Source organism: Haliaeetus albicilla, chromosome 4, assembly GCF_947461875.1.
Source record: "Haliaeetus albicilla chromosome 4, bHalAlb1.1, whole genome shotgun sequence".
In the NCBI taxonomy this organism is placed as follows: Eukaryota; Metazoa; Chordata; class Aves; order Accipitriformes; family Accipitridae; genus Haliaeetus; species Haliaeetus albicilla.
In genome coordinates this window covers 52,931,987-52,951,938 of record NC_091486.1, presented here as the reverse complement: position 1 = coordinate 52,951,938, position 19,952 = coordinate 52,931,987, and the positions used below count along the sequence as shown (strand labels likewise).

Genomic DNA, 19,952 nt, shown 5'->3' with positions numbered 1-19,952 from the left:
AAAGTATCAAGGTGCTATTCTGTCTCCTCCTTGTCCGCCGCCAGCACTGACGTGCCGTCTGATGATTAAAAATTTATCAGGCAGACATCTCAGCCAGGGAGGACAAAGCCCAGTAGGCCCCCCAGCCCCATGTCCTGGATGGTCAATGAGGTAGGGACCACTGACAAGGCTGTGTGGCGGCTTTCCAGCATGGCTGTGGGCTGAGAACCTCTGTAGAGTTTCTTCTCGTGGCTTTGCTCCCCAGTAAGCCTGTCAATGACAAAACCCTGGCTTTTTGCAGCACCTAGGCTTGCTTATGTCTGTCAGCTGGAAAGCTACCCCCGAGCAAAAACACCTGTGTTCCACAGGCCCTCATGTTGCCAATTTTTTGTTTTATAGGCACTAGCCACATTACACATGTGATGCTGCTTGGCAAAGATACAATTGCAGAAAATGTCACCTCAGGAGCTTGCTGCACTGCTCTGCAAAGAAGGGGACCACCATCTCGCCCAGCAGGAGTTACCAATAGCCACTGCTTTCTACACAGCTGCCTTCAGCTGCAGTGCCCCCACAGCAGTACAGAAAGTGAACTCCTTAGACAGAGGGCTCTGGGAGAAAGTGATAGCCACTCTGGAGATGTGGTGCAAAGGCAAGAATCAGATTCCCAAGATTCAGAGCAAGAACTTGGCCGTTGTTTCCCTCAGTGTGGGAATAGCTGCCATCTTTCTCTCCAGCTTAAGTCCTGACAATGTAGTGTCCACAGTATATAACCTGGAGACCCTGCTCAGGCGAGGATGCTCAGAGGAGGTAGTGAGTAAATGCAATACCCTGCTCAAGGCTAACCCTAAGTATTCAATGGAACTGCTGCTGCTGAGGGCATTAGCATGGCTGCTGTCAGGGACACAAGTTAGGAAGGGAGTTGCGGACTATATCCAAGCCTTTGTGATGCATCGGGCTGAGGCAGTGGCCTATGTGTGTACTAGGCAGAGGGAACACCTGCCACGGGTCATCCAGGCCTTCTCTAATTATGTCTCAACATACCAGAAAGAAAGCCCTGACTGCAGTTCCTTGGACCAGTGGCTGGGCAACTGCTATGACTTTCTGTCTGCAGTGGCACCGGATGATATCTGGGTTTGCAGGGCTCAGGCAGCTTACCTCTTTAAGAAAAGCAAATTTGAGGAGTGTGTGGCAGTTTGTAGCAAGGCCCTCAAGGACTTCTCAGCTGATAATCTCAGAGATGAGAAAGCTTTGGGTCTGCTCTTGGAACGGGCTGCTGCATATTTCTTCTTGGGTGGACGGATGCAGGAAATGATTCAGGATTTAGCGGAAGCCTTTGCAGCAACCCCTGCCCAGGCAATGAAACACTTTGAAGAGCTCTTCTCACCACATGACACTGAGAGGATAGAAGAACAGGCTAGAACTGTCCTGGAGATGAAGTTTGCAGCATTCAGGGAGGCTGTGCGTACTCGGACTGAACTCAGAGGCAATCATGGTACTGAACTGCTCCCTTCTGTCATCCAGACAGTCCAGTTCCTCCTTCAGATCTCCCCAGGGTCCAAACGTGAGCTCAGTGTTCGGCTAGCAGACTGCTATCTCCTGCGTGGACACATCAGAACTGCCCTGGACATCTGTGACCACCTCTTGGCAGCAGAACAGAAAACTTACTACAATACTCTCTTAGCATTGCGAGGATTCTGCTCCCTCCACGCTCATGACCATCAGCAAGCCCTGCAGGACTTTCAAAAGGTCATTGAGCATGATTCCCCACATCCTAACAGCTGTATTAAAGCCTTATGTGGGCGTGGACTTATCCGGATTTCTGGTGGCAGCCATTACTTGACAGCCCTGGATTATATCACAGCTTGCCAGTTAAAGCTGGAAGAAACCATCTTCACAATCAAGTCCTATGTGCCATGGAACCAAAGAGGACTGCTGCTAAAAGTTCTCCAAGAAGAAGGACAGAAGATGCTGCAGAAGAAGAGGTACGCAGGAGGCAGTTCAGCCTGTGGGCAGAAAAAGAAACAGAGCTGTGCAGATTCCTAACAGAAAGAGAGCAGCTTGAGTGGTAGAGAGAGTACTTGCTTGGTAGAGAGACCCTTTTGAAATTCCTAATTAACATAACAGGTTGAAATAAAACTGCATGGGTGTGGTTATTCCAGCAAAATGTTGTTTTGCTGGTATGTCAGAATGCAATAGGATCCACGTAGCCAAATCAGCTCAATCTTTCTATGGAAGTTTATCTGTGATAAACCCATTGGCCTAAGCTAGGAGTGCACAAAATGCTAGAGGGAATATGACAGAGGTTTCTCCTCTACAGGAGTAGATACACCCATAAGAAAACAGAATCGTTCGTGCTAGCTGGCTCCTTTCACTCTCAGCTCTGAACTGAAGGATTTGGTAGGCCATGAAATACCAAGACCCTAGAAAGTGTCCTTCCAAGACAGAGCTGAGGTGCTACTGTGCACATACTTGGTGCTAGCAATCCACATTCTTTTTTCAACGCTAACCATATTAATGTCATACTTAAGGCTGGGAGATTTGAGACAAGACCACCAAACTATTCTGGCTAAATCCATTAAAACCTGAGTCTGAAGGCAGAACAAGGTGTAACAGAGGGACTTTGAGGTTTTAATACTTAAAATCGCCTTTCTAAAGATCAGAAAAGATTGCTCATCAAAGTAGTATCTTTATTAGTTTTTTTATTTCTTCCTACATAAAACAAGCTGCTATTTAAATCTAAAAATTTCAGTGTTTCATTTTCAAAGTTTTGTCTCATACCAGGCCAGGAAAAGTTATCCATTTTCTCCAAAACCGAATTTTTATGTTACTTTCTCATTTTTTCCTCATGTGAAATACTAGTATTTCAGGAGAAAACTTGAAAATTTGAAGTGGGAAACAGCACGTGAAAGTTCATCTCAGGTGGCTGCTCTTTACAAGTGATTCCCATATTTTAGTCTCTTAATAATTTAAGTACTATTATGGCCTTTTTCTGCAGTTGCATGATGCACATTTCACACCCAGTACTTGGGGCCTGCACTCCAGTGGTATAACTGAAGGACAGAAAAATGTATTAACTCATTCAGTGTTGCACTGGCAGATCAGGGCACAAACACAAACCCCCTTAGACACAGGTCACTGCTTCTGGAACAAGCAGCTACCTATTAACACAGTTCATGAGTCCATGCAAATTTTAACATGCAGCTCTTCATTAGAAATTATGATTATTTTTTTTTCACTGTCACTGTTACTTTTTCCTGTTTCCCATTGTCATATCAGCTGCAATCACAGATATGAATCATTATTTGTCAACCTTTCTTTAGAGCCACAACTGCTTAAAAACATGTTTTTATAAAGAGGGATTATGATTATGGAATTAAGCAGCAGAGATATCTGTGATGCTGAATATGGTAAAATGTATCATCCATTTTGATACTGGACTGATAACCTGCTTCTTAGCTTCCAGGTGAGACAAAGAGGCTCTGTTACTCTCATTAACATTTTTTTCCTTGAAGGTGGTCTTTCCCTTTTTCTTCTTCTTTTTTTTCCTCCAGAGATGCCCCTGGGGTTTACCAGCTGGCTTCCCTCTTGGTGGAGCTGGACGCTTCCGATGAAGCATCACGGATCCTTTGTGCTGATGCCCTGTACCAGATGGGCCGTGTAGAAGAAGCTCACAGGCTCCTCTTGCTAGCACTCTCCAGGAATCCACAAAGGTCTCCCATCCTGGTTAGACTCGCGCTTCTGCAATTGAAGAAAGGTTTCATGTATGATGGCAACCAGGTAAGGAGGACCTGGCTAGCAGAGAGAATGAGAAAGCGATCAGTGATGGATATGGTGAAGAGGGTTAACAACCCTTTTGGCTGATATAGAAGATGCATGGTAGAACTTAAGAGGGACCACTTCAGAGGCATAGGCTTGCCAGAGGGTGTTCCAAGGACACCCAAGGTGTTCCAAGGTTTCAGTTTCCCAGCACAGTGCTCTACTTGTCTCCTGCTCCTCAGTGTTACATGACAACTGTAAGGCTCCGGGTACAAGCTGCCCTGTGAGGCCACCTCATCACATGGCGCAAAGTTGGAACCCACCCCATCACACAACCTGTGACGGGTTTTCCAGTGGGGCTGCACCTACCCCAACCTGTCCTTCAAGACATTTCTCAGGAATGTTGGTAAGCTGGGCAGAGGTCTTTGAAAAAGACAGGAAATGCTAAGAAAACTTGGTGACTTTCATAAAAAACTAACCTCCCTGCTTGCTAGGTAATTTTTAAATTGAAACAACTTTGCTGTGGTTCAGGGCAGTGCAAAGTTTCATCTTCAGGGTCATTCCCTTCTGAATAACTGCATTTGACCTCACTTAATACTGCTTTTCCCAGACTGCAATGAAATTACAAATTACATTGTCATGCTCAGTGGTTCATATGTGTTTCCATTTTAAAACTAAACAGTTTGTTGTTAGAAGCTCCATAAATAGCAACAGTGAGGACTGTTGACACAGTGAAACTCAGAGCTCACGTGAGGTTTAGGTTGTTCAACCTCTAGCAGAACTTTTAAGATCTAAATACAGGTCTCATAAGTAGGACTTTCTGTCTCTAGCACAGGCCACACAAGGACTCCTCGCTAAATACCGCCCATTTATCACATGCTATTTAACGGCACTTTTCATCAGAGACTTTAACTAGGCAGAGCATGACTGAACATCCTGCCCCTGGTGACAATATTGATGGGATTGGTAATTTTCCCCTAGAGAAAAGAAGGCAGAACTACTACCTAACTAATTATCCTAATGCAGCGGGGGGGGGGGGGGGGGGGGGGGGCACAAAACCAGAAGCTCAAATATCAGTCTGCAGTTTTCTTTCTTTAGTGGCTAATGACTTGTGCTTGAAACCATGAAAGAGATTCCAACATGTTGATTCTCCTACCAAGGATTACAAAGTTGAATTACCAGGTTCTGCCATCAGAGGGAACTATTGCATTTTTTAAAATCCCGTATAAATTCTGCTAGCCATAAAGAGAAAGGTTTTATTGTCACCACTTCACTACTCCCTATGAAAAATAGAAGTTTTGTATAATTTGCTGCTTTTGGGAAGGCTATTAATGAATGACATGACTTGATTAGAGTCCATAGGCTGCCCTTGGAAGCTGGATTCCTATCTGCGGCTTCTGCTACAATTTCTAGATGGAACATATATGTCACTGAAAATTTCTCTTCAAAATGTTTTTGTCCCACCTGCCTGTCAGCATCCAGACACTTGTATTTATTAATAAAAATAGAGAAAGTAGTAAGTTCAATAGATAAGTCTGGTGCATCAAGATAACTTTGTTCTTGTCCTGGCTTCTCTGGCTCAAATTTGAATAATGAGTACCTGCTAAGCACATTTGCTTTACTGGGGGAAACACCTTTTGATTCTTTTCCTTAAGAAATGTAGTTAAAAAGTGCTTGGAGATTTTCGGTCTAGTGAATGGAGGCAAAGATACCATATGTCAGGCAAGACTCTTTTCCAGGAGGGCAGTGGTTTGTGGATTTGAGTCTGTACTCTTCCCAGATTCCCAACAGAGAAAGGCTAAAAGAAAGGCACAGCACTTCACTGATTTTCTATTAAGTCACTGGTTTCAATTTCACAGTCAGAAGGGGTCACTGGAATCCTTCTGTTCCACAGAAACTTTCTCTCTTTGGGGCAATCATCCTGTGGTTCAGCTGTATTTATAAAAACAGTTAACTGTCAGTCTGGAACAGATGCTGCCCAAAGTAAGCAAGGCAGCATTATTTATTTCCCCAGAATGATTTCTACAGCTGAAGTGCTGGTGAGAAAAGATAAGAATTAACGTTTTCTCCAACATACATTTACACTAGGGCCAGCTGAGAAGTTAAGTAAAAGAGATTCATGGTCCTTGGCTGGACCGTGGCTGGCTGAAACCCCAGTGAAGCATGGGGAAGCACTGGATAAGAGCATACTTGTCTCACCAGACAGTAATGTTTCCAGCTTTAGCATGACTTGATTTATCTTTTCATGCCAATCTTTCTCTTCTGCCTTTTTCTCTCACATTGTTAAGCTGCTAAAGAAAGTGATCAGAATCGGAGATACCTCCTGCCTCCTGCCAATCATGGACATTTTCAAAGATGAAGACCGGAAGCTGATGCAAACTCACTGCCATTTCAGAGCACTGACCATCCTGAAGAACAAACAGGAGGATGCTGACATCAAAGAGGCCATTGCCTACCTTTCCTTTGCCATCATTGCTTCAGGTAGGGTTATCAAGATACTGATAGGAGATTTATTTCTATGGGAAATCAGATCAGTGGGTAGGCAAGCATGTCCAACCAATTCCCATCTATCATCTCCCCGATGAGAAGACTGAAACAGTAGACTTACAAAGGCAGGTGAAGAGCGGGATAAAATTTGTTTAAAGTAGCAACTCATCTGGATCATGAAATAGTGTAATGAAACAGTAAACATTCTTTCTGTCCCATAAGTAGCTTGTGAACTACTTGGTAGGAGTTTCAAGTGTTCTGTTCAGTTCAGTTCAGTTCTACAAGGACATCAGCCCCTTTTCCTCACCTGTCGAGAAAGCCCAGCATGTGATTTTATTCTGTTGTTTAGCACATGAAATCCTCCTGGACCACAGCTGAGGATTATTTTAAATTGCATTGCTTACATGCTAAAAGTTAAGTTCAGGCATAAACCACCCTAACTGGGTCATATCGACACAAAGAACCCATAATTCCTTCATAACTTGGAAAAGATCCTTAACATCCTGAACTCATCTATTTCCAGCTGGTGGTTTGAAATTTCTGATCTAATCGTTTCCCACTTTCTCCCGCTCCAGAAATGTAATGTGTACAGGAGACAAAATATTTACCTTCTTTACACTTTAGAGTCTTTTGTTTTGGTAGACCTGCTACCAAACATCAGACTACACTTACTGTTCAGTTGCTATAAGTTGCTTCTGAGTAATTGGTCTAGACAAACTGATCTGTAACCATGATTTTTTTCATATGCATGGTCACAGATTTTCTCACAAGTACAGCTGCGATGTTGAACAAACTACATGCTTTAATGTTATCAGTGCTATCTTCTCAGAGCCATTAGATTATTTTCCTTTTTGTTTGCCAAGCTTTCCTTCTTTATTGTGGTTTTAAAAAAAGACCCTTTTAGGACAAGCAGTGTAATGCTGTTATTCCATTGATAAAGGAAAAGCAGAATGGCAGGGGGATTCTTCCATACTTAATGTAGGGAGGCTGTTTTATCGCAGCAACATACATGCTCAAAATACAGGGAAAAGTCTCAAGGAACTCCTACAGAATTATTTTTCCTTCTATAAAACTTGATTTTTCAGTGAGTAACTGCACACAGGTGAGCCTGAAGCCTGGTAATGTCAAGAGAAGCCAGGGCTTTTTGATCCTGTTGTCCAGCTGCTAGGTTGGACGTTTTTGGAAATGTTTCCCCAGAAAATTAAACTTTATCTAGAAAGATATGAGAGCTTCTTTGAAAATGCAGTAAAATTGTTTCCTAAAAAGATCAAAGCCAAACTTGTGATAAATGAGAGGGGAATTTGATCCCTGTGAGCAATTAGTCCTTGAAAGAGTGTGACTGAGGAGACACTTTGCAAAATCATCTAGATGAAGGAAATCCCCCTTTCGGAAGAAAGAAGCCTTCATCCTCTTTGTTTCAGTAACTTTTAGAGGAGATGCTAGCTGGTAAGTAATTTGGAAAAGCTACTGAAACAGAGCCAGCTTCAGCCCATTTTAGACAAGCAGTGTAGAAGGCTCCCCTGTTTCAGCCTTAGTTTGTTACATCAATTAGTACACTGAAAACCTTCCTACCAATGATATTTATTTGGTACCTCCTGTTTCATCAGAATGAACACTCTGTAAATACAGTCATGGCAGCAGACAACCTGCCTTCTTGTTCCAATACACCAATGAATGTGTAGTTCCAGTGCCAAAGAGTGAATGCACCCACTTACGTACATCATTATCCTAGCTTTTCCTAAGGAGAGAGATCAGACTAACATGGAAATGCTTCTGGCATGTTCCAAGTAAAACCATGTTTGTATGGAAATTTGCCTTTCACTCTGAGCAAATGTTATGACAGCAGCACTGAGAAGAAGAGAGATTGGTTTATGAAAATGGAAGAAAAACCCTGTTAATTGCTTTGAGATGGTTCCATTTCACAGCCCATGCATTCCAGCTTATCAACTCCCCACCTGCTAGAACAGATGCTTGTTAAGAAATAGATATTGTCTTTATAGGAGCCAACTGGTAGAGCTCCAGAGCAATAATAACCTTTGGTACAGAAGTTTTGGAGCATATCAGGAAGGAGAAAAAGCCTCATTACTGTAAAAGAATTGCTAGGAGCCTGTCTGCTGGCTCATCTCTGCAGGCAGCTGTGCAAGATGCTGAATTTGCTGACCTCCCTATGAAAAAGTATTTACAGTGGCACTGCTGATTTATCATCCATTATTGGGATGCCACAGTTATTGATTGCAACCCTGGGCGTATTAAGATCCTTATCAAAATTGTCTTGAAAGGAAGGGGCATGTGGGTGGCGGAAAGATATATGCTCTGTAACCAGTGAATGAATGGACCATGATTTTCATTGTCAACTATATGTGTTTATTTGGGCAGCACTTATATGAAAGCAGAGAAAAAAGAATCTTAGTATCACAAATCCCAGTACATATTAAGTGTCACAGTAAATTAGTCAGTCCCATCTGGATTACTGTTTTATTCAAAACCATGTGTACCTTCTGACTCCACTTCATTAAAACAGCCAAATGGCCTTGTGCCCCCATCTCACATATTTTTCTCCTAGAGCTTTCTTCCCTCATTTGTGCTGCTCCCATTCCATTATAGTAAAGTCTCCAAGGATTCTTTCTAATGAATTTGATCCTAATCCAGCTCAGATCCTAAGATGAGGGAGAAAGGTGTGGTGGAGGGACAGATTTGGGGATATGAAGACGTTCCCTTTTATGATAGCCTTATCTTCCTTTTGCTGCTTTCCAGAGCAGCATCACAATGCTGTCTTTTAGCGGTCCCTGTGAAAATGCATGGAAGACTTTAAGGCAGAATAACAAAGGGCAAAGCTTTCCAGACCTCAAAAATTGATAGAAGTAGTTTCATGACAACTGACAAACACAGAATTTCTCTATGCTCTTAGCTGGCTGAGTCTAGGTATCCCAGAGAAGGTAGAAAACAAATTTGCCTGTGTGGGAAGGTTGAGTGCTTAATAATTGTGGGCCACTCCTTTTGCTTCCTTTGGCTATTCTGAGAAGACCCACTTTTGCTGAGACCCTGAGGTAATCAGAAAAGCAGTCATGGATATTTCAGGAGAGACAGTGTTGATGGACATGTATATTTGTTTCTATTAGAAACCAGGAAGCTTTTAAGCTAGTTGAGCAATGTAATTTTATGATTTTCATTCTGTTACCTTTTCCACTCATTCAATTTTTTATTACAATGTTCTTTTAGCATGTTTAGCTAGACTGAAGACTCTTTGAAGTGGGGCCTGTGTTTTTGGTGTGCCTGGCACAGTATGGTTCCTGTTCATGTCTGGAAAGTTAGAGTTGAGTCACGGTAGGGCAGTTACAGTTATAAATCAAATTGCAGCCATACAACTGCTCTCAGCAAAGTGCCCTTTCTTTCCTTAAGTCACTGTTAGAATTATTTTTTTTTCTTCCTGTAAATATAAATATACATACATATTTTTAGCTATTTCCAGAACTGGTTCTTCTGTTTATAACATGCGTAATCTTTCTTTTTTGAAAAATTCATCTTAGTAGCAAAATACATGCCCTGAAAAGGCTTCTTCGCACATACTGCTGCCCAGACTTTTTTATTGGTCCAGGCTTGCCCGTTCCTTGGTGGCCTACAGAGCAAGTATGAAGATACACTGGTTCTGCTGTCAGCCATCCATAAGTGAGAAACATGGCTAGCTTTATATCACAGAGAGAAAGACCAGGTTCACATTCACATTGGTGGGTAGGCCTGCTGGTTGTGTGGGAAAGCTTTTAGGCTGACATAGGTATTAGGCTAGCATAACACCCAAACTGCTTTGTCTCTATGTCCCATTAACATTTCTGTGGCTTGCATCAAACATATTGAAATTATCCCAACCAGCCATGAAAGATGTGTCTCCCAAGTTAGATGATGACATAGAAAGAAACTGAGTGCTTTTTCTGAGGTTAGATAGGAATTTTGAAGCAAAACTAAACATTGAACTCCAGTCCTGAGCAGCAACACTGAAACCACAACTCACCATTTCTCTGCAGAATGACATTGACATGTACACCACAAGACCTAGAACGACAGAGTAGCCTTGTAACACATACCAAAAAACACTTGCAAGACTTCAGCAGTGAAAATTCATTCTTTGACGGAATTCTGCTAGCCTCAGCAGGACACTTAACTGATACAGTACTGTGTTTTGGAAACCAACCTGACATAGATTCATGTTTTTTTCCTTTCAACTCAGAACTGATAGTATGCAATAGGAATTCCACTGGCAACAAAAATAAAGGAAACTACCACTTAAGTACTGTCATTGTACTTCATCGGGTATCCTCAGGCAGAGTAGAATTTTTCTATGGCTTCATATGGATATCCTCTCCAGCACCCTCCTTATTCTTCTTCCAGTCACATCTGTGGATTGCAGTTCCTTACCATAGCACATTTGCCTCCATCCAGCACACCCCTCTTGTTCCACCCTTGCCACAGCTCTGAATAAAGTGGTACTTACTTTTCATTCCTGCAGTCACCATAACACAACATGTAGGTCTACCACATCATTTTCACTTAGCTGCTTTGAAGGCCTTCAGTGGGGCTTAGTGGTCTGCACACAGTGGGATTTACTGCACCCTGTTTTAGAGCAGTAGATGTGAGACCTTTCAGGTAAGCATGGCTGCATTTTTCTCCTTCAGGTGGTTATGCTGAAGATTGCCTTCTCATCAGGGCTCGATGTTATGGCCGCCTTGGTCAGAAGAAAACTGCTATTTTTGATTTTAATGCCATCCTAAAGGAGGACCCTAGGAACGTGCAAGCTCTGAGTGGACGAGGATTCATTTACCTTGCTCTGAAGCAGCATAAGGTATTATCACTATATTGATTTCCTGATGATTTTTCTGATGGTATTAAGCAATGTTAGTGTGAGGTACCACAGGCTTTGACATGGACTCACTGAAATCAAGAGAGTTTCTAACAGAATTTGGCAGTGAAAGGCTCTTGTTTTGGCTGGGCATATAAGTAGTCCACTTGACATGACTGATTTGCTTTCCTAAGTCTAGAGAGAGGAAGACTAAACTTTAAACATAGATCTTATTCACTTTCACTACCATTCATTGATTGCAATGCTGCAAACTCTGCTTTACATTTGATCTCACATTTTCATGAAGTGAAATTGTGTTAGATGAAATGTTGCAACAAGAGGAAAAAGAAGGAACAGTTTCAAGGTTTAGTGAGTTCTTCTCCATCATCTGTGAAATGCTCATATGTGTGATTAGTGTTACAGTGGACTTTGGAGGTTGCAGTATATCATTGCCTGGAAATCATGTCAGATGTTTGCGTGGTTTATCTGCTTCTAATATGGTCAATAGCCTCACACTTTACCTGCACATCACACCAGTCCTACAGTGAATTTGAAATGGTGCATCTCCAGTTGGGTGTGTGGATTTGTGCTGGTTTATCCTGGCTGAGCCAAATCCTGCTTGCACTTACTCATTCACAGCATCTCTCTTGCTGTTCTAAGAATTTTTTTCAATAGTAATCTGAGGAGTTCAAAACACTTTGCAAATAGTCATTCAAACCTGTCTTCATGCTCTTATATCAGCTTTGCAAATGGAAAAGATGCAGCACAAGGACAGGGAAGAGCAAAGAGCTTCCAAAGGTGTACAGATGACCTGTGGGACAGCAGAGGACTGAAAGCACCTGAAAGAATGAATTATCAATACATACTTATTGCTAACATTTCATTTTTTGGTCTTGTTTTTACATAGGAGGCGGTGCAAGATTTGATCTTGGCGCTGAAGGTGGAGGCAGGAGTAGTGATCCCAGCAATCCTGTCTTTAAAGCTTGAAACCCAAGAGTTGATCACTCAATTGCTCCTTCAGCATGGCAGGACTATGTTAACTGAGCTCATTGCTACTAAAGACCTTTCAAAAGAAGAAGCCCTCAGGGATCTTCTCATGATTGCAAAAGCACTAATTAAAATTTGCAAGGATGCACCACAATATCACATCTTCTACACAGATGTTTTGATTGCAAATGGTAAGTTTCCATTCTTTTATGTAGCTGATCAGACTAAGTGAATGAGCAGTAAATAAAAGAAAGTGAATGTTAAATGGCAAGTGTATTGTACTTTTCAAGAGAAGTTTGCAAATGTTTTGGGAAAGGGTATGAAGTAGTTAATACCCTTAGATGTGGACTGTGGGCAGGCTACCTAAAGCCTGCTTTAGGAAGTTTTCTTGCTGTCTTTTTCTCCACATGGAATGGGTTATATAGCTTGTACTGGCGTTAACCAACAGGAAGGTATGAAGAGGCTCTTGCTCACCTTCAGGAGGCATTTGGACACTCCCTTGCTGATGACTTTGCTAGTGCAAGACTAGCTGTGCTGCAGCTGAAGAAGAAGAACATGGCAGTGGCAGCTCACTCATTCAGCATCCTAGCTAAAAGAGATGAAAGGGAGTTGGTGTTTCTCCTGAACTTCATAGACGCTAAGCAACAGCAGCATCTCTCTCAGGTACAGTCCTTTTTTGATGCCACATCTGTGGATTCAGTGGGGAAAGAAATGGGAAGCAAAAGTAGGCTGCAGAGATTTTCCCTGCCTTATCTTGAACAGAAGTGTGTGGGAGGACCATTTATCAGATGAACGAGGAACAAATTGGCTGCTTCTTCCAGCCTTCACTTCAGCTGGATTAGGGAGTTGAATCCAAGCTTCTTTCATTCCAATGAACTTGCTTCAGTCTCTAGTAATTCATCATTACCACTTCTTACCACTCGGGTGAATTTCTTGTTGGTCTCCCTAGCATGAGACCTGTTTAATCCTAACACTAAAATGCAGGGGATGTGAGGGGCAGCAGCTAGAGATTTAACAAGATCATTGCTAGTATTGTACTCTGTATGAGTTACACAGTGCTCACAGCTGGCTTCTGGGGAAGGGGAATTCGTGTTTTGTTCGTTTTCTTGATGAATTGAAACTGAAGATTCTGATTCAGTCACATTAAATACTTCAATCCTTTTTGCTCTTTTGTGTAACATTTAGAAATTTAAATATATTCACATTTTTATAAAATGACTAGCCTTTGAGGTTGGTATTGGTTTTCTTAGCTAAAACTGTTTGACATAAAAATGGCACATTGCTCTAGTCAACCCAAGTATGTATTTTTCAGTATTTTTTTTTCAAGTTTCTCCCCCAAAGTACATCCAGCTCCGAGAAAGAATCTCCAATAATAAGACAGGCAAGGTCAGATTGATGGTGAGTAGTTTTAACATTCACTCAAGCGCCTGCAATTCTGATTACCCAGAAGCTTCGTGTTCTGAGAATCAGTTTGCTTCCTTTTATTCAATTTGTAGATTGTGTGCACCCTGGTGAGAAGCTATATTGTTATGCTTCCTCCCAGGTTATAAAACAAAACAACATGCTGATATACTTAATGCATCTTGAAGGAGTAGTTTGTATGTATTTTAGCAAAACAGCAGGAGGATATATATAAACAAGTATTAATTTACCAGTCCCTTGATATACCCCATTACAGAGAAAAGAGCCCCTCTCTTCTGAATAATGTAAAAAGTACAGTCTTATGGGAAAGAGGATTTTAGAGCCAATTTGCAATCTTTCACTGTATAAAGTTGATAAAGGTACAATCAAGAATGTGTCTATGGAGGCCCTAAGGAAGTGTCTATAAATGAAGATATGATTTACAGCTGAATTTCCCTTGCTGCCACATCACTGGTTCTGTATGGAAGTCTTACAGCTAAGTCCACCTGTGCTGCTTTCTGAGAAAATGCAGGAGGGATTTTCTTATGTTATCAATAAGAAAAAAAGAGAGAAAAAAACCCCAAACAAACTAATTTTTGTACAGCCTAAACTGCACTGATGTATTAGGAACTCACTAGTGCCACAGATTAGTGAAACCTTTAAAATGGGAGAGGCACTTTATTTCTGTCTTTTTTTGGCAGCTGTGGAACAGGGTCTAGAATAAAACTCCTTACTGGTGACTTATTTATCATGAAAGATTTCTCTGCCACTTGAGAGAATAGGGGTGGCTGGACTGATTTCAAGACTGGAACTCAAAAGCAGCATTGGAAGTACAAAAAAGTAAATTTTTTTTATCTTGTACCTTTGTTCAGCTGAGTAAACATTTGGACTCAAGCACCTGGGAGTCTTTCCATATTCGCTAATCTTCAAAGATTTACTGAGCATGATTACTTTTATTACTGAGTAGCCCAGAATCACAACTTTTTTTTTCTATATGTATTTTGTGACAAGGGGATATGTATGTATTTTGCTGGGGTGGGGAAGGAATTGGTTAATTCACCTGCCCGTTGTCTCAAAGGATTTTCCAGTAGCACTTCCTTTTGCCTGCAAGGTTTTTCCAGTTTGTGTGTGAAAGGAATATCTCAGTAAAAGCGAAAAAGCTTACAGACAGAATTAGTGCCCAAAAAACTCCAGTGATGGCCTTACTTTGCCATGGCTCCTAGCTACAACCTAGGGGAGGGTGTTCTTTCCATTACCTCCATTTCACAAAAAAGAAAACTGAAGCAAAGAAGAGTTTAGTGGTTTACACTCAGCCCTTAGTCTCAGCATTCCACTCACAAAAGTATTACTGCCACATTGTTTTAGACTGTTTGGACATTACAGGCGTTATAGAAATGTGTCATCATTATCCTGGAGTCTGGTCTGAAAAGCTAAAAATAATTCTACATAAGCTGAATAGGAAAGGGTGGAGGAAGGAGAGCTCCTTGATGTACTGATGTTTTTCATGAAAAACAAAGCAATAGAATTCTTCCATTATTTATAGTCTAAGGGGTCCCATGCTGAGAAATTTGTAAACAACTGGGAAAGCCACATGGGAATAGGAATCTGAAAGATTTGTTAAACTGCAAAAGGTCAGAGGAAGGGAGTTTGCTTGCTGCTAGTGCAGCTTCAACCCTTCAGTTTCCTATGTCAAAGGTTAAATGCATGACTGATTGCTAGCTCCTTGCTCAGATCCTCAGACTGCAGTTTCTGCGGCTGTTCATGTGCCATAGGATATCCAGAGCTGACTTGTACAAAAATGGTCTCAAAAGCTATATGGTCGGTGTCAGAATTAGACCCTCAGCCCAAGGTAGAAGTTGCCATTCCACATGCTCTCATGGCACGTGGACCCCAAATAGGGTCTCCAGGTAAAGAAGGAAAGACTTGCTCCAAACTGTTCTGAAAACATCCAACCTTCCTCCAAAGCTCAGTGCTTATCAGTCCATCTTCCAGTATTTACTGCTCAGAGTCTAACCCTTGACCATAATTCCATGTCCATTTCTCATTTTCTTTCTAAGACATTGAACCTTGGTCAATTTCAGCATAAGATTAGTCACTAGGGACTGGAACCAAAAATGCAACAAAAATATGTGTATTTGCAGTCCTTTATCACACAATGAAGTAACTAGATGGTAGAAAGGGTCACAGAGACCTAATCCAGGAAGCAGTCCAATCCCTGGTCACTTATGGCCTGCCAAGCCCTTTCCAGATGGCACCAGAATTATTTCAGTCTGGAAGCCATAAGTGACAAGTTTGAAGATGGACTACAGTTCATCTGTGAGTGGACTACATAGCCTGCTCTTGGCCTTTCAAAGTCACCTGTAATGAGGCTGATAGCAAAAAAGTGCTTCTCAAAAGCCACATGCAGAGAGCAGCTGAACTCAGTTGTGCAATATCTTTCTGGCTTTCTATGTACTTCCTATATCTTCTTTCCATAAGTCTTCGTTTCATATGCATCTTTGTTTAGAAGATGATGTGCAAGTAAGCTGCTAATTAATCCATCTGTGTTATACACCAAAAATGGATCCCAGCTCAGTTCCTTTAGGTCAGGCAGAGCCAAAAGAGAATCCAGCTGCCTAATGCCCATGTTTATTCCATCAATGAAGATGAGAGAGAATTATTTATTCTCAGATGTGCCTTTTTCCTCCAAGTACTGCAGGAATTTCAGAATTTTGTGGCTTGCTTACTTTGGGGACTGTCAGTGAAATATGAAGAAGTCAAAGTAGTGGCTCAGTAAGTGGCAATATTGTATGTGGTGCAGTAAATCAAAATGATCCTGGTTAGCACACTAGCGGGTTCAGCATTAGATTAGTCATTCAGTAGAACAACAAAAATTGTATTTTTCTTCTGCAACTGAGAAAAAAAAAAAAGCACTTTAGAGGCTGAAAATTACAATTTAGCTGTACAAACACAAGGCGTTTTGAAGAACCCCATGGTGCTCTTTAGAACAATGTGATCTAGAACTTTAGAATTTCTAGGAAAAAAAAAATCTTCTCTTGTGAGGATGCTCCTTACATGCAGAAGCAATTCCACCTTGATCCCTTGTTAAAATCCTGCCAACTGAGACAACATTTGCATTGACTAGTTGCCTTAAAAACCACTTGAAAGGGCAAACTAAATTTGCTACTCTTAAATGTATACCGAAACAGACATCTAAGAAGTTTTTGGACAGGCTGCCTGACAATTTATGGCCAGAAATATTAAAGCCAGTGATTGACACTGTTTGAGGAGAAGTCCTATCTCTGTTTCTGTATGTGGAAGCTGAGAGACTCTAATAAATATTACTACATAAAGGATTTTACACTCCTTTATAGCAAAATAACTGGGGTAGAATTCTTCATAAACTGTTAGGAATGACTAAATTATTTCATGACACTGGTCTCAGACGAGGTGCTCAGACTTGACCTGCAATATTGATCCATTTCATCCAGAACTTTTTTCCTTAGTTCTATTAAACAGCAATCAATTCTAATCCAAGTCTATCAAAACAAAAAGACAAGGGACACAAAGAGACTGGAAGACCTGAGCAGCTGTCCAGTGTGGCTACTGAGACAGTGGCTGGGCTAACTGAATTTTGGGAAGCCACAAGCGTCCAAAGGCAATGTGTGGTATCGAGACTGATGAAAACATTTACCCTGTGCTTGAAGTCTCAGCTTGTTTGGCTCAGCCTTCTGCAGACCTAAGCTGCTGGTGGCAGCCTTGTTTGTAACTTAAATATTCGGTCTGCTGCAGCATGTTAAAAGCTTTGTTTATTACCAATAAAGGGAAATAATGAGAAATCCATTTGAGGCAAATACTTCTAATGGAGTTTTCTTTATTGACCTTTATGAACCTAAAAATTATATGGCTCTTTCTGCCTTCTCAGTTTTCTTGTTGTTTTTCCCTTCAGGTAAGGGCAGATAGTTCACTTGCACTTGAGATTAATGATTAGGAAAGCTATCGGTTGGCCATTTTTTCCTATAGCTTGGGTAAACTTCAGTAGAGACCAACCTTCATTATTAGCACATGCAAATATTTGTGGGGCAGTACATGGGGCTAACTATGTATCCACCAGAAGATGCAGTTTCCATGTAGTCACCTGTTAGAGCAGACCATGGCAGAAATTTGGTTTCATGAAGAGAACACTGTCTACTTTTAGAGTTTGGTCCATTCAGTTTTCAGGTCATGTGTCATTCCTAAGGAATGTAAACAACTTCAGAAGTGTTCTGAGAAACTTTTAGCAAAACATACAGAAACAAAGAAGAGTGGTTCAGAAACTGTAGCGATAACAGCAAGTGCCCATTGAGCCAAGATTTTTATATCTGCTTGCAAAAAAGATGCCAATTATATGTTCTCCAACTAGATGCAATTTCAACATTTGAAAAGTATCCAAAATTTCTTAGTGTCTTGTGTCTACCTGTGGCCAGTCCAGACTAGTTATTCTATGCTTTTTTTTTTTTTTTTTACTTTTAATAACTAATATTAAGTAACTTTCTGTCCACAGGTAGCAGCCCAGGAAGGAAATGTGCTGATTAAAGAATATTGCTATGAGAAGGCTCTTGGTTATTATACCCTGGCTGTCTTGACAAGCAAAGATAATCCAAGGTATCTCCGACAGAGGGCTGCTTGCCTTATGCACCTGGAAAAATATGACAAAGCTTTAAAAGATATGGAGAAAGTGATCCAGAAGCATGGCCGTAACAGTCTTAAAACACGTGTTGAGGACCACTGCTCAAAAGGATACCTGCTATTGTCAGTGGCTGAGGAAGAAGCAGCAGTTAAGCAGTATATTGAAGCACTGCAGTTAGATGAATCTATGGCATTGTGCAGCATCATGAATGGCCCTGGCAGTGAAATTTTAACCAAAACATTTCATAAGATTGCACAATATAATTTTGAAATGCAGCATTATGAAGAGGCCTGGAAAATCACAGACTATGGTCTTAAAATTGATAAAAATACTGAACTTAAAAAGCTGAAAACAAGACTTAAGCGAGAGGCATCAAGCTGTAGCATACATTAATTCATCTGATTTGGGATTTTCCAGTGTCTGATTGCTTTCTAGTTTGTGAGGCTGCAAGAATAAGGGAAAGATGAGAAGCTCATAATAAATATGCAATGGACATGGCACTGAACATGATACAGCAAGATTAGAAGTAGAAAGTTTCAGGTAGTGAAACAAAACTGACCAAGAGAGCTATGAGAAAAAGACAAATTGCAGTATTAAGTATTCTTTTAAATTATTGTGAATGTATATAAACTCCCCCTTGTGAAGAAAGTGTTTTGTCTGGCTAAACTGAACTAATTCTAACACACGGGTTCCAATCATAGTGAAGGAAAACATTCAAATAGCTTGCAGTTTATGAAAAACAACCATGTATTTCTTTGCTATTTATTTGATTAGCTTTAACACGTACTGTTAATTAAGTAGCCTTATTTTTATGGGCCAGTCAAAAAGATCCATCAAAAGTAACATTTGTAATGTGTTTGTGAAGGACCATATGTGTTAAACCACTCAGATGACCCACTCCTGAATGGAAGGAACTGCCCTTGTCATAATCTAGTGGATTTGCAATAATCAGCACCAATATAGGAGAGTGGAGCGGTACAAATGCCAAGTAAACTGTTTTTCTGTCCCAGGAAACATAGATAATAGGAAGGATGAGACCCAACAGAAATGAAACATCCAATTTAGTGACTAATACCCTGTTATCTGGGGGACACAGGCAGCTATACTCCAGACTTCACCTTAGACTTCCAGATCGCTGTGTCTCAGTTTGCCAGTGCAGATAAGGGAGATAATCTCTCAGTAGGGGTGTCTGCAAGAGCCTGCTCAATATCATCTTTCACACTCCTGGATATTTGTGCACAAAAGACAGCATTGGAGCATGAACTAATCAAGAAGTGATCAATGTACAAGTAGGAGGTCGGAGTTGGAGGCAACAGCCAAGATGGTAATGTGATTGCTCTGCAGTGATTCAGCACTCATTCTTCATCATCCGTGCTGGACAGCACGGGAATCAACATCTCACATGCTCTGAAGGGTTTTGCCTGCTGTCACATATATAGCTTCACCACCTGTAAGGACAGCTAGACTTAGGGGCCAGCACCGAGACAGTGCTGATATACCCAATTTCTGCATGGTTTGGTGTTTAATCTGTGCAATGGGAGTCTACAGCTTAATTTGGAAGCAGCATGCCTATGCTGTGCAAAAAGGAAACAATGAGGTGGGGCCCAATACAACAGGCTCGTGTATTTGTTTTGACTGCTCCAAGTGAGTTCTCCCAGTGTTTTTGGAGTGTGATAATGCAACCATGAAGAAAAATAGAAACTACTATTGAACACAAAGATTAAAGCAATACTGAGAACTGCCCTCCTGCTTTGATTAGGATGAAAGGGAAAGGAAACATTTTCTTTCTTGTTACATTGTTTTCTGAAAGGCAACATTCCAGAGTGAAACTTCATTCAGCAGCCACGCAATCAACCCAACAGG

At 41.2% G+C, this 19,952-nt stretch overlaps 1 protein-coding gene and 1 long non-coding RNA gene across 2 annotated transcripts in view; one reads left to right on the top strand and one right to left on the bottom strand.

The window, feature by feature from the left end:
- The window catches only part of LOC138685219 (uncharacterized), a 112,733-nt gene that overhangs the window by 54,284 nt on the left and 38,497 nt on the right, over window positions 1-19,952 (bottom strand). The gene's annotated exons all lie outside the window — the stretch shown is intronic.
- TTC34 (tetratricopeptide repeat domain 34) lies at window positions 169-18,768 on the top strand. The gene is given in 8 exon segments (XM_069780529.1): window positions 169-741; window positions 1,159-2,035; window positions 3,533-3,756; window positions 6,024-6,216; window positions 10,890-11,056; window positions 11,961-12,231; window positions 12,489-12,703; window positions 17,964-18,768. Coding segments are annotated over 8 exon segments (2,775 nt in total). The 5' UTR covers window positions 169-432; the 3' UTR covers window positions 18,483-18,768.